At 46.9% G+C, this 12892-nt stretch overlaps 1 protein-coding gene across 6 annotated transcripts in view; it reads right to left on the bottom strand.

Annotated features, from left to right (window-relative positions):
• ADCK1 (aarF domain containing kinase 1) overlaps positions 1 to 12892 on the bottom strand; it is a 138562-nt gene that overhangs the window by 119058 nt on the left and 6612 nt on the right. For all 6 annotated transcript variants that reach the window (XR_011532806.1, XM_070593289.1, XM_008536602.2 and 3 more), the window contains 2 exons: positions 11228 to 11373; positions 9099 to 9182 (listed from right to left, as the gene is read on the bottom strand). Coding sequence is in view for 5 of the 6 variants with exons in the window: in XM_070593289.1 (XP_070449390.1) it covers positions 9099 to 9182; positions 11228 to 11362 (219 nt within the window). In the remaining variant the exon portion in view is untranslated. The remainder of the gene's footprint in view (positions 1 to 9098; positions 9183 to 11227; positions 11374 to 12892) is intronic.

Here is a 12892-nt window from a genome sequence, read left to right as displayed (position 1 = left end):
TTCTGAGCAACAGCAGCAAATACCATCCCATCAGGCAGCTTCAAGCCCGAAGCAGCCCCAGGAGATAAACAGAGTGAGCTAGGAGGAGAGCTGGAAAGAGAGTGGCCAAACCCAGCAGGGGAAAGACAGAGGCAATGGTGGCTGCAAGCCAGAGTTTGGCTCAGCATCTGCCACAGATGGTGCAGCCTGTGCTTCTCAAAGTGTGACAGTACCAGTGATGGTGTGCAGAAAAGTCGTACAGGAGGCAATTTCGGGTGGTACCCACGACACTTTTTATTTGTATGTGCATTAGCTCTCCCAAAAAAGAAATAGCTAGCCTATCAAACCTGTAATTTCAGATATGTTTGCTTAGGATAAAACCAAGTAAAGGAAAAAAGAGTCAATAGAATGAAAAATATCATACAAATACATGAAGAGTTGGTGACAAAGAAGTGCATGGGAATGATAAACAATGAATTTGAGATAGTGCCTGCTTCTGGTTATGCAAGAGGAAGGCTGGAATTAGGGAAGAAATCCCAGGGGCTACACCTGTAGGTGAGGTATCATTTCTGAAATGTGGCAATGGGTACAAGGGTCATTGCTAAATTATTTTTTATACCTTTTCTTAGGTCTTATATATTTCACATGTTTTTAAACAGACAAGGGGTATGCAGACATAGCCAGATGGGATCCTGTTATTGGCCCTGGTCCACAGGTCACTGACAAGTCTACAGCAATCAAGAGGGTAACTTGGCTTTGCATGGCCTGCCTGGGCACTACAGAGAAGCCAGCACACAGGGAGCCCACTCTCCAGGGACAAGCTCAAGTCATGCCACATTTTCCCCCAGGGTCCCCAATGATGGGACTGGACCCCACGAAGTCTCTCCCCAGACCACACCAAGGCCCAAGGGCCCACTCATATGGAACTCTTCCCAAATCAGAAAGGCCTTGGGGTCAGGGCCACTGCAGAAAGTTGTGGAAGCTTGCAATGCGGTACTCAGAAAAGTTTGGGTACAAAGAAAGCTAAAAAGGAGGCGCTGGTTCAATCGCAGGCTCTGACTCCCTATTCCACAGGCCTGGTCCTTAGATGACCCAACCAGAGCAAATTAAATGCAGCTCATGCTCCTGCAGAAATTATCACAAACTCTGAGAAAGCCAGTCACCAAGACAGCAGGATTCAATTTTCCTCCTCCTCTATGCAGAACATTCTCAGGCAAATATTCCATGGTGACAAGCAAAAGCAGCAAAAGGGGGTCTGAGGGACAGAGTGCACGAAAACTCACTGAAAAGCTTCCACACCAGATTGACAGATACTGCACGTGCAAAGGAACTGGGGCACAATTCAACACCACTACTCCAGAGGACACTTTGCCTGGGCATGTACCCCTCGCCCTCACCCCACGTCCCAGTCTGGGTTAGGGGACCCTCTCGTGCAGGGCTCCTGTCTCCTGCTCCTCTTAGCTGGGAGTTAGTTGCTGTCAGGAGCCAGAGCTGGAATGATGACAAATCGATCCTTCTGCAACTGGTGATTTCACGCCTGCTTCCCCCGCTGGACTGTGAGCAACTGGAAGACAGAGGGCAAGTCTTAGTTCCCTTTATATCCTCTGAGCCTGTGCCTCACGAGGACCTGGCGCATAGCAAGCTCAGTCAATGTTGGTCAGAATAAGAGATGGATGTAAGAATAGTGATGTCATGCCCCGGTTTGGCCAGGACAGTCCCAGGTTTCAGAGAATATTCCTAAAGAGCCAGACACTGCTACAGTTCCCCTTGCAGAGCAACAAGATCTTTAAAATGCTTATTGAATTCTCATATCATCACTAAGGTGGTACCATGGTTACCCTCCAAACTGGCAGCTATTCAATAGCTTAAGAGTTGAAACCCTTTCCCAAAGCAAAGAGCTAGCATCTACTGATTCCTTTGGAGGGTCTACACTCCCCTCCACTGGGGAATGGAGATTCCAATTATTGGTTGAATTAATATTTGTTAATTAACTGAATAAATGAGTGAAAGAATTCCAGAGAGGAGACTCTGTTGCCCTTCTTCCTCCTCCCCAGTGTTGCCCAAACCCACCTAGGCAGCACGAGAGCCTCACACAGCGGGGATGGGCCAGTGAGAGAAGCAAGCCCAGCAGGAGGAGCTAGTTGGCATCTTGGGTTCCACTTTCCATCCAACTTGGTGCTTTCCCCCAAGCTAGAAGTGGATCAACAGAGACAACCGATTATAAAATGCAAAGAACATGAGATTGGCAAGATCCAGATGACCAAGACCAAGTCCGTGATCTGCCACAAACCGGCGGGGGACCCTGAAGAAATCACATCATGCCTCTGGACCCCCAGTTCCACATCTGAACATTAGGGACTTGAGCTTGCTGATGCCAAAGATGTCTTTCTCAAGTTCAACGGAATAATTATAAATAGAGTCATCACCCTACCTTAGCCCCTTCCTCTACTCCTCTGACCAATATCCACTGGTCAGAAATGGAGTCCCTCTTCCCCAAAAACACCCTACCATATGCCATGGTTCTAAAGGGTGACAGCATATGACCCCTCCCTCTAAATGCAGATTTCAGTAATGCTGAAAGTGTTATCCCATACCCAAGCCCCTGAACAAGGTCAGGTGTAAAGGTTTGCAGAATTTAATGGGCACACAAGGTTCTTACAGCAAACTTACAGCTACTTCCGCTTGGGAAAGTAAACACTGCAGGCGAATCTCCTATCGCTAAGTTTCAAGCGAGCACCTGGAGGGGTGCCCATCAGAGATGTCATGCTCCTGACCTCTCCCTCACTTCCTGCGGGAAGAGGAATCTCCAATGGGATTGGCGGGCTTGGAGAAGAAACAGAGCACACTCAGCTCATCCTCTACCCTCTCCTCCCCTGGAGCATTGGTATTCGGCTCCTCCCTACCCTAAGAGGCAGACCCCATCTGACAGGCTTGTCCAGCCACATCTGTGCCTAGGTAGGTAAGTCTATCAAATTCAAGGGTGAAGTACAACAAGCCCGTTTGCTCACAGACCCAAGCCACATGCTCCAGCCCAGCATTTATCAGAAATAAAGCTGACATTTTGATCTTTACCTGGCAGAGTCCTGCATCACCTTGGTTCTGCTTCTCAGGCAAGGAGGAAAAGAGCATTAATCGCTACCTCCTCAAGCCCAAATATTAAGTACTATAGTAACTAATATGACACTCACATACTGTCGACCTGACGCATCTGATCCCACGGGAGCCCTGTGACCTACCCAGTAACAGGAAAGTGAACTCAGCCAAAAAGCTGCCCAGTCACAGCAGCAATCAAGGTCCCCTCCCTATATTAGCACTTTGATTAAGGAAGGAAAAGGCGTATGTAATCTAACTCACTCTCTCTCTCACACACACTCACACTCACACTTCTTCTCATGATCTGACACAAAGCTGAGGCTCAAAAAATATTCAGGGGCCAGCCCGGTGGTGTAGTGGTTAAGTTCGTGTGCTCCACTTTGGCAGCCTGGGGTTCGCCAGTTCAGATCCTGGGCACAGACCTAAACGCCGCTCATCAAGCCATGCTGCGGCAGCATCCCACATACAAAACAGAGGAAGACTGACACAGGCATTAGCTCAGGGAAATGCTCCTCAAGCAAAAAGAGGAAGATTGGCAATGGATGTTAGCTCAGGGTTAATCTTCCTCACCAAAAAAATCACTAACTGATAACTTTATGCATTCTCATTCATTGAAGGCTTAATAAAAGTTTACTATAGAACTTTCCATGGCTCCCTACTGTCTATGGTATAAAACTTGGCCTTCAGTCACTCTGTAACCTAGCTCTAATTCTGTTTGCCTTTATGCCCCATCACTCACCCATACCTTAGTCTCCAGTAACACTGAAGTAATCTCTGGTTCTTATAGATAATCCCCAAAATTTTACCATCCACCTCAGCCAAAATCAGCTTGTCCCCAAAGCTACATGTTCCAATCTTACCTACCTTTCCAAACTCAGCTCAAATGACCCTCAATTCATTTAGTCTTACCCATTTTAGGTCACTCTCTCTGTTTCTCCTATGCCTCGGGGGTCTAAACTACGTTGGGGTATACTAGGGTTGAACAAATAAATAAATATATTGTAGATAATAAGAGACAGATTTCTCACTGCCAGAGAAATATGTTCATGTAAGGAAAAGGAGAAGACTAAAATGAACTCTGCAATGTTAGGTTGGAATTGGAGATATCGGTCTGAACTCATGGTTTTTTAATAGATAGAAGTGTGTATGCATGAGCAAATGTACACAAAGATATTTCCTAGGTCTGTCTCCTGGGGGGACCTGGAAACAATGGCACCCCAGTAGCACTATGCATCTCTAGCATCCACAGATTGGTTTCTAAATATCACTGTCCCATAGTAGGACCAGGACTGCTTGGAGAAGTAGCTGATTCCAGGGCTGGGGCAAGGACAACACAAGATGAGCCTGGGGCATCTTATGGTATCAGAAAGTTAAGACAGTGCTCAAAAAATGATGGCCGCATATCAAAAGAACACAGGAGCCAACCTGAAGGGGCTCCCAACAGGCAAAGTTGGAACAATTTGAGCAATAAAAATAATGATTATTTTGGATTGTAACCCATAGAATAAAATAAACACCCACGAGTTCACACAGATAAAAATAATTAAACAACTGAGGGAGACGGGACAGCTCTTTGTAACAGAAGAATTCCAATTAATAAATGTAGAAATAAGGAATACGGAAAATCATTAACTTGTTCATTAAAACGATTAGGAGCCATCGAGGCAAACTGTGCTTCTGGATCTCCTGTCTGGCTGGATTAAATAATCCAATGTTTAATTTGGTAAAGCTTCTCGTCTCTGTTCTTACAAACTCTTCTGGGGCAAAGCCCACTGCCACCACTTGACGAACAGGGAAGCAGAGGTCCTTGGTGAGGGACCAGCAGCCAAAGGATCTTGCTCCAGGCGCTAAATGGCTGGAATTCTAGCCAGCACCAACCCAACCTCTCCTCACTCTCTCTAGGCTTTGGAATTTCTGAATTTCACTTCTACCCATAAGTTACTGGTCCCTCTGTGAACTATCAAAACACTAATTATGCTTTAAGATCCAGCAGGCTTCTCCAAGAGTCTCCAGGGTATCAGGACTCATTTGGTTGCAGGTAACAGAAAACTGAACTCAAACTATCTCAAGCAAAAAGATAACTTCCTGGCACACATAAGTAAAAAGTCCATTAGTCGGCTCAGCTTGACCTAGGGATTCAAATGATACATCTCTCCACAACACTAGCTCCATTCACAGATGAGCTTTCCTCTCATGGTGGCAAGATGGCTGCCAGCAGCTCTAAGCCAACATCCTATACTGTCAGTGAACCCAGCAGAAAGGACAGAGTTATTATTCCTTAAAAAGTCCTGGACCGCATGCTTACTGGCCAGCACTGGCTCAGATGCCCATCCCTGAATCAATCTCTAGGGCCAGAAGAATGGACTCCACTGATCGCCTAAGTCACATAGAGCTGAGGATGGAGTGAGCCCCACTCACACCTCATGGTGAGGACCTGAGATATGGGCAGTTCCCCAAAGAAAAGTTCGGACGTTGCTCCCCAAAACAAGAATGGCTCCTGAGCTGCAAAATTAACATATGTCCACTACTTCCCAACCCCTTGGTCAGAATCAACTCAGTCCTGCCTCCCCCAGCCCACTGCCTGGATGTCTGTACCAGCCACCACTTCTTTCTGCTTTATGAACAGACCAGTTCACACCTGTCGTCTCTGTTTATAAGCATCCTGAGCACCAGGTGTCTGATTCTCCAAAGCATCTCAGGTGCCTAGCAAAGTGCCACTGGACCCCTAGAAAACACTCCTTCACGTTAGCTCCCACCCGCTCCTGAGGAGCTGAGTCACCAAGAGCCCAGCCAGCTGCGCACCAACCTTGAAAGTGCTCCTCTAAGTCACTGCCTGCCGAGCTCATCTCCCAGCTCTCGCATACTCTGGGACCTGGAGACACTGGCTTGACAAGTGAGATAATTATGTCTTACCCTTCACTCACTCCTTTATCAGTCACGCGGATGAGAATGGATAAGCATTCCGATGGAGGAAAACACTCCTACGGTATTTACTCGTGCTCTTTAGTGCCAGCCGGCTCCCACTTCCCAAGCATGATCCAGGGAGCAGCCTTCACCCTGTTATCGGGTGCCAGCCACCTCGTGCTGCCCTCTTCTCAAATGCCAGGCTGCACTTTCCTTACTGCATCCCCCAAAGCTGTCGACTTTTCCAGGAGCCGCTGCACCATCGCCTTTCAGCTGACTTACATACGAAGGGCAATTGTCTGCAAAACGCCCATCTCCCTGCCTCCTCTGCAGGGGCCTTGCCCCCCTGCCCTGGCCTGGGCCTCTCTGCAGAATGTCACTGTGGTGAGTTCCAAAGCCCACAGCACTAGTTAGACGGAGAAAGGGGGAAGGGAAAAGTTTTTGTTGTTGTTGTTAATGCCATCCGATCAATTTCAACTCCTAGCGACCCTGTGGACAGCAGAGCGGAACCCTGCCCGGTCTTTCTGCACCATCCTCTCACCTTCTGGCACTCTATCAGACGACGCTCTGCTGTTACTCATAGGGTTTTCAGGGCCAATTTTTCAGCAGTGGGTGGCCATGTCCTTCTTCCCAGTCTATCTAGTATAGAAGCTCTGCTGAAACCTGTCCACCATGGGTGACCCTGATGCTACTTGAAAGACCAGTGGCATAGCTTTCAGCATCACAACAACACACAGCCGCCACAGTATGACAAGGGAAAAGCAGGGGGGCATTAAGTCTCATAGGCAGAGGCTTTGAGATCTTCCAATAAATACTAACATTTCATTCATTCATTCACTCAACAAGCCTTTATTCAGGACCTACTGGGTCCTGGGCACTGCTGTAGGTGCTGCAGACATGGAAATATACAACACAGACCAAGTCTCTGTCCTCATGGAGCACACCTTCTAGCAGACATCTGACTTATTTTTGATCCCTGCCTTACATTTACATTTCACAAGGCACTAACTCAGATATTAGCTATATCATCCTCAGTAGGTGGTATCACCATCTCTAGTCTACAGATAAGGAAAACGGCAGCTCCAAAAGATTAAATGACCTTCCCAAAGTCAAGGCACAAATTCAGGTCTTCTAACTACAAACCCTGCACTCGTTCTGGGGCCTCTCCCAAGGCAAGGAGCTAGCAGGGCGCAGCCTGGCACTGAAACAGACATTAAATCAGCTCAGTCCTAGGCATCATCGCTAGAGGTAGAAAATACGACAAAGAAGACCCAATTCGTGATCTAAAGGAATCTATAGTCTAGAGAGAGAAAGACATGTAACCAACTATCATCAGGTGCAGAACAGAGAAGATGGAGTGATTAAATTCAAACAGGAAGATACCTCTGGAAGGATACACGGGACATAAGGATTGCCTCCAGGCAGGGAAAGGGGGTACCTGAGGAACAGGGACAGAAGGATCATTTTGTACAATCAAATGTTATCTATTTTGAATTGTATACCACGCAAATCTATTTCCCATTAAATGACACTTTGAGGATGCAATCAGCCAAATCCTGAATGTGGAAAACTCTACAGGATAAATGATCAACAAGCAAACAGCTAAAAAAAAAAAAGGAGGGGAGGGAGGGGAAACATTAGAGATTTTAAAAGATTTAGGAAATGTCAACCAAACATAACACATGTACCTTGTTTGGATCCAGAGTTGAACAAACTAACTTTAAAAAGACATTTTGGGGGCCGGCCCGGTGGTGCAGTGGTTAAGTGCGCACGTTCCGCTTTGGCAGCCCAGGATTCGCCGGTTCGAATCCAAGGTGCAGACATGGCACCGCAAGGCAAGCCATGCTGTAGTAGGCATCCCACATATAAAGTAGAGGAAGGTGGGCTCGGATGTTAGCTCAGGGCCAGTCTTCCTCAGCAAAAAGAGGAGGATTGGCAGATGTTAGCTCAGGGCTAGTCTTCCTCAAAAAAAAAAAAAGACATTTTGGGGACAACAAGGGAAATTTGAATATGGACTAGTTATTAGAGGTTATTAAGGAATTATTTTTAATTTTGTTAGGTTGGATCGTGGTATCATAGTTCAGTTTTTGTTAACGTCCTTATCTATGAGAGATACATACTAAAGCACTTATAGATGAAATAAGACAATGCCTGAGATCTGCTTTTAAATATTTCAGCAAAAAATAGTGAATAAATAAATGAATAAACAGATAAATAAAGGAGAGAGTAGATGAAACAAGATTGGCAAACGTCATCATTTCTGAAGCTGGATGATAGTTACACAGGGGTTCATGATACTATTCTCTCTACTCTTTTTAATGGTTGAAATGTCTATAATGAAAAGTTTAAATAAAAATTTAAAAATTAATTATTCCATCTACCTAGAAGATGGAGAAGGAAGGTGTCACAGAAGGGAAATGTTTGAGCTGAGTCCAGAAGGATGACTAGAAATTTTCTAAGAGGCAAAGGGCATTCCAGGCTGAGCAAAGACACACAGATCTATCACAAGCTTCTCTCTAGAAGACCCAAAGGTATCTACATTTGACCCCAAACTCAACTTACATCCACAAAAATGCCCTCTTGCCTGATCCCCCAATTCTCTGGGACATTGAGACATAGCATCAAGATCAACTGGCCTGTTCCAAGTGAGGACAGAACGTGTGGGGTCAACAGCTCCACTCAGAGGCCTACAAGAGGCCCTCATGCAGCCTTCAGAGGACAGGACAGCAATGAACCTCTTTCAGTCGGGTTTTGCCTGACAAAGCAGTTTGGGAGCCAGCTGAGTTATCTCAGGGACAGAGCCTACATCGTTCCTGAGTCATCCCAGACACTCGTGCTCCCCAGAAACACACACTAGCCTCCCCAGCAGCCCCTGGTAGATTCATAACTTCAGTACCACAGGATCCAGCTTGATGTCGGCTTGGCAGCCCAGCTGATCAGCACTAAAACACCCCTAACTGAAGGAGGAGATGGTCCCCTTCCTTCTGTCCAAGCCCCCAGCCTCAATCCCCACATTGCCCCCTGCCCACCTCCAGCTGTACACAGGGAGCTTGCTGGCTTTGCAGCCACTTAGGACTTATCCAGTCCTGGCCCGGCTCAGATGGGTCCCACAGGTCCCTTACCTTGGATCGAAGCTGCAAGTACTCCTCTGAGCCATAGGGGACACTCCTCAGGGAGGTGAGATAGTCATAACTGATGACAGCTGTCTGTTAACCAAGGAAGACAAACGCTTAGCACCCAGATATCAAATATTATTCCCCTGCCCACGCCCTGCAGCTGCAGGCCCCTGACACAGGTGGGTACGGCTTGGGGAGTGGACAGTCCCACTCCTAAGGTAATCTGCCCCCAGATCTTAGCCAGGCTGGCATCTTCCTGGCATTCAGGGCTCTGCACAAAAGCCTCCTCTGCAGAGATCCCCAATCTAAAGTTGATCCCCCCCACCAAGAACACTGAATTATTATCATAACAAACCACCGTCCAAAATTACCTGCCCATTTGTTTCCTTGTATATGGACTGTCTCTACTTTGCTAGAAGGTCAGCTCCATAAGCACAGGGGCTTGTCCCTCCTGTTCATCATCGTACCCTCTGCACCTTTTACAGTGCCAGGCACACAGGTAAATGCTCAGGAAATACTCATTGAATGAATGCTGTTGGATAAACTTATCCTACTTCTCTGTATCACAAATAAACATCTTTTCATATTTATGTTTGCTCTGATAGCACTAAGTTTTCATTCTGGGTCCCTCAGCCAAAACTCCAGGAGAGGGCCCCTCATCCTTAGTGAATCAGAAAATTACAGGCTGTCAGACATCTCAGGCATGGAGGAGCTTGGAGGTTACCCAGCCTAAACCTTCATTTTTAGAATTGAGCAGCTGAGGCCCCTAGAAGTCAAGGGGCTTAGAAGGTTAATGTGGAGAGGAGTTCATTCCTTTGCCTGCACCCCTCAAAGCTTCATTCCATTTGACATGTACTTGTTGAACACAACCACCAGCAAGCCCATCACTGAGCCGTGCACAAAGGCTGATCAAGACCAGAGCCCTTGACCTTTAAAGAAAGCACAGCCTAGTGGATGGTTTGTAAAGCATTGGTTAATACCTTCCTCCTCCCTTGCCAACTATTCAAATCTCTAAGGTTCTCAAACTCTGCATCCCCTAGGGCACTCATCCTGACTCCCAAGCCACAGGGCTCGCTCCTGTGTCTGAGGTCCCGTAGCAGTGGTCACCTGAGTCACTCATTTTGACCCATACACAGCTTTAGGGTTTTTTTGACTCATTCACGTGTACACTTCTCAACTGAAAGCTCCTTCAAAGCTGAGTCTACATGGAAGAATTTGTTTCTACCCCTAAAAGCAGATAAGACAATGCTGGGCAAGGCACTCGGTAAACACCCAGGAATCATTTCATATTCCATGGCCTGTTACCTATTTGTCTGTCTTGATGCTATGACTCAGCTGACCACAGGGGACAGGCACCACATCAATGGCCTCCCTCTGAGCCAGGCCAGGGAGAAGACTTGACAATGCTGACTACTAAGGAAATGGTTAGACAACCACTCAAACAGGCTGTGCATCAGAGAATATCTACATCCGGGGGAGGAAAGGACGAGCTCATCCTGCAGCACACCAAGGAGGAAAGAAAGCATGCAGCATGGGGCAATCTACCCACCAACGTGGCAACTATATGGGCATGTCTGGGGGAGCCTCCTTTCGCAGAGTTAAGAGGACACGATCACACCAGAAGGTTCTTCCTGAGCCACTGGAGAAAACCTCCAATGGTCACGAGTCAACTCAGACTCCCAGTTTGGGGATTAGAGGGGATGCCCAAAGTTTTCCGAGACCTAAAGGCTCCGAGTATGAGCCCTGTATCAGAAACTATTCACCGACTGGGGAGAGACCAAGTTTTCCGGTAGAAAAGTCCTGCAATGTCCTCCCTCCACGTGCATTTGCTGAGGAGCACAGTCCTGAATCTGTCACAAAAATAAGATACGGAACCTAAAATGTAAGGTTTCAGAACAGAGACCCCAAGCAATCCTGCTCCATTTAACTTCATGGCAGAGGTTGTGCATACAGAAATAGAGGTGCATGAAGGTGCACACCCATGCCTGTGCAACTCTGGAGAGGGAGCTTTGCACATGCAAGGGTACACATGGACCTCCACACACGTGTGCCCAGCGTGTCCATCTGCCACGTGTATGAACACCTGCAAGTAATAATGTAGTTCCTTTGCCATCCCTAAAATGAGAAAAACCTACCGTAGCGACTGCTCTGCCCACCCTGACAGCGCCAAAGTCATTTGGGTCCAAGTACTTGTTGCTGTAGAGGTAGAAGCCCGAGGCGGCAAGAGCCATGCTGGTCCATGAAGCAAGCCTGAGAGCCCTTCTGGCCATGTCCCCGGACCCTGCGGAAGGAAAGCAGGGAAAGAAGAACAGTTGAGTTTCATACTTAGTCAGACGAGGATCCAAACCCAGGCTCTGGCACTTAAGAGACTGTATGACCTTGGGTCATCTCTTTAATCGCCTTGTGCCTCAGTTTCCTCATCTGTAACACAGGATGATACCTACCTCAAAAGTTGTTGGGATAACATGAGATCAAGTATATAAAACACTGAGCATAGTACCTGGCACAAGTCAACTCTCAAAGCCCTTCTTCCTTCAACAGTGCTGGGCACTGCTCAAGGCACTGGGGAGAGTGAACGAGACAAAGCTCTTGCTCATGTGGTGCTTACACTCTAGAGCGGGTGACAGATCATAAGCACATGGACATGTAATATATTAGAATGGCAGCTGCTATTAAGTGCCAAGAAGAAAATCAAAAAGGGAAAGAGGAAGGATGAGGAATATGTGACGAAGGATGCTACTTCAGATTAGTAAAGCAGGAGAATGCAAACCATCGTCACTTGAAACTATTATGATACCACGATGCAGACACAGGCGTCCTTAGGCCTCTCTGCCCAGGTCAGAAGTGGTCAGGCCACAGCAAAAATGGCAGCTGGTCAGAAGCAGCCAGGGAAGCCCTCCATATCTGGCTGGTTTTCAAAATATTTATTTCGGTTAGAGTAGACTGCCCTTGTCTAGGCAGAGCTCCTTGAGAGAGTGACAAAGACTCTGACTTCTTTGTCCACTCACAGTCCTGCAGGGGGCTTTAAGGTTAGGAATTCAGTGTTCACCTGCTGATCTGATCTGTTTAGCCAAACTCATGCCCCTGGTCAGTGGGATCAAGTGGGATCCTGGCTCCCTGATACCTAAAGGCATTCCCCACCCTCCACCAGGTGGCTGCTCATTCATTCTTTTGGGCCTTTGCACCCAATGGACTGCTTCCCCTTCAATTCCTGGGGATTCTGAATCCGACGAAAATCCTTGGCTACAGCTGCAGCTGCCAGGGGAGAAGTCCCACCCAGGAGAAGTGCACCACCAGGCCACCCACAGGTGCAAACCCTGCACAGACAGGGCAGGAAAATTCAGGTCATCACTCCGTTGGCTTGTGCTCTAGGACTCAGTTTGTGGCCATCACCTCCCTTTTCTGTGCCTCTGTTTCCCCTTTGTATGGAAGCTATTGCTACAAACAGCCTTGTCTTCATTTTCTTTAAAGTCTATTTTGACTCAAGCTGCATAATATAGCCACGGATTTTTCTAAGTATCCACAGATAGATTGTTCCGTTATTTTACTTTCAACTTACATTTTATACTGTTTCTCTAAACAGCATATAGTTGTTTTTTTCCTGTTTGCATTTAATATAATAACGTATGTACTTGAATTTAATTTTGCCATCCTCCATGCTTTCTATGTCTCCTACCTGTTCTGTTTCTTTTTCTCTCCTTTCCTGACTCTTTCTGGACTTAACACTTTCTATAATTCGTGTTTTTCTCTTTGTGGTCTTCTTTTCCTAATCCAGCATTTCTAAAGTATGGTCAGAGGAA

Source organism: Equus przewalskii, chromosome 25 (assembly GCF_037783145.1).
Source record: "Equus przewalskii isolate Varuska chromosome 25, EquPr2, whole genome shotgun sequence".
Classification (NCBI taxonomy): domain Eukaryota; kingdom Metazoa; phylum Chordata; class Mammalia; order Perissodactyla; family Equidae; genus Equus; species Equus przewalskii.
The sequence above is the reverse complement of the archived record's forward strand: the minus strand, read 5'-3'. Positions and strand labels throughout refer to the sequence as shown.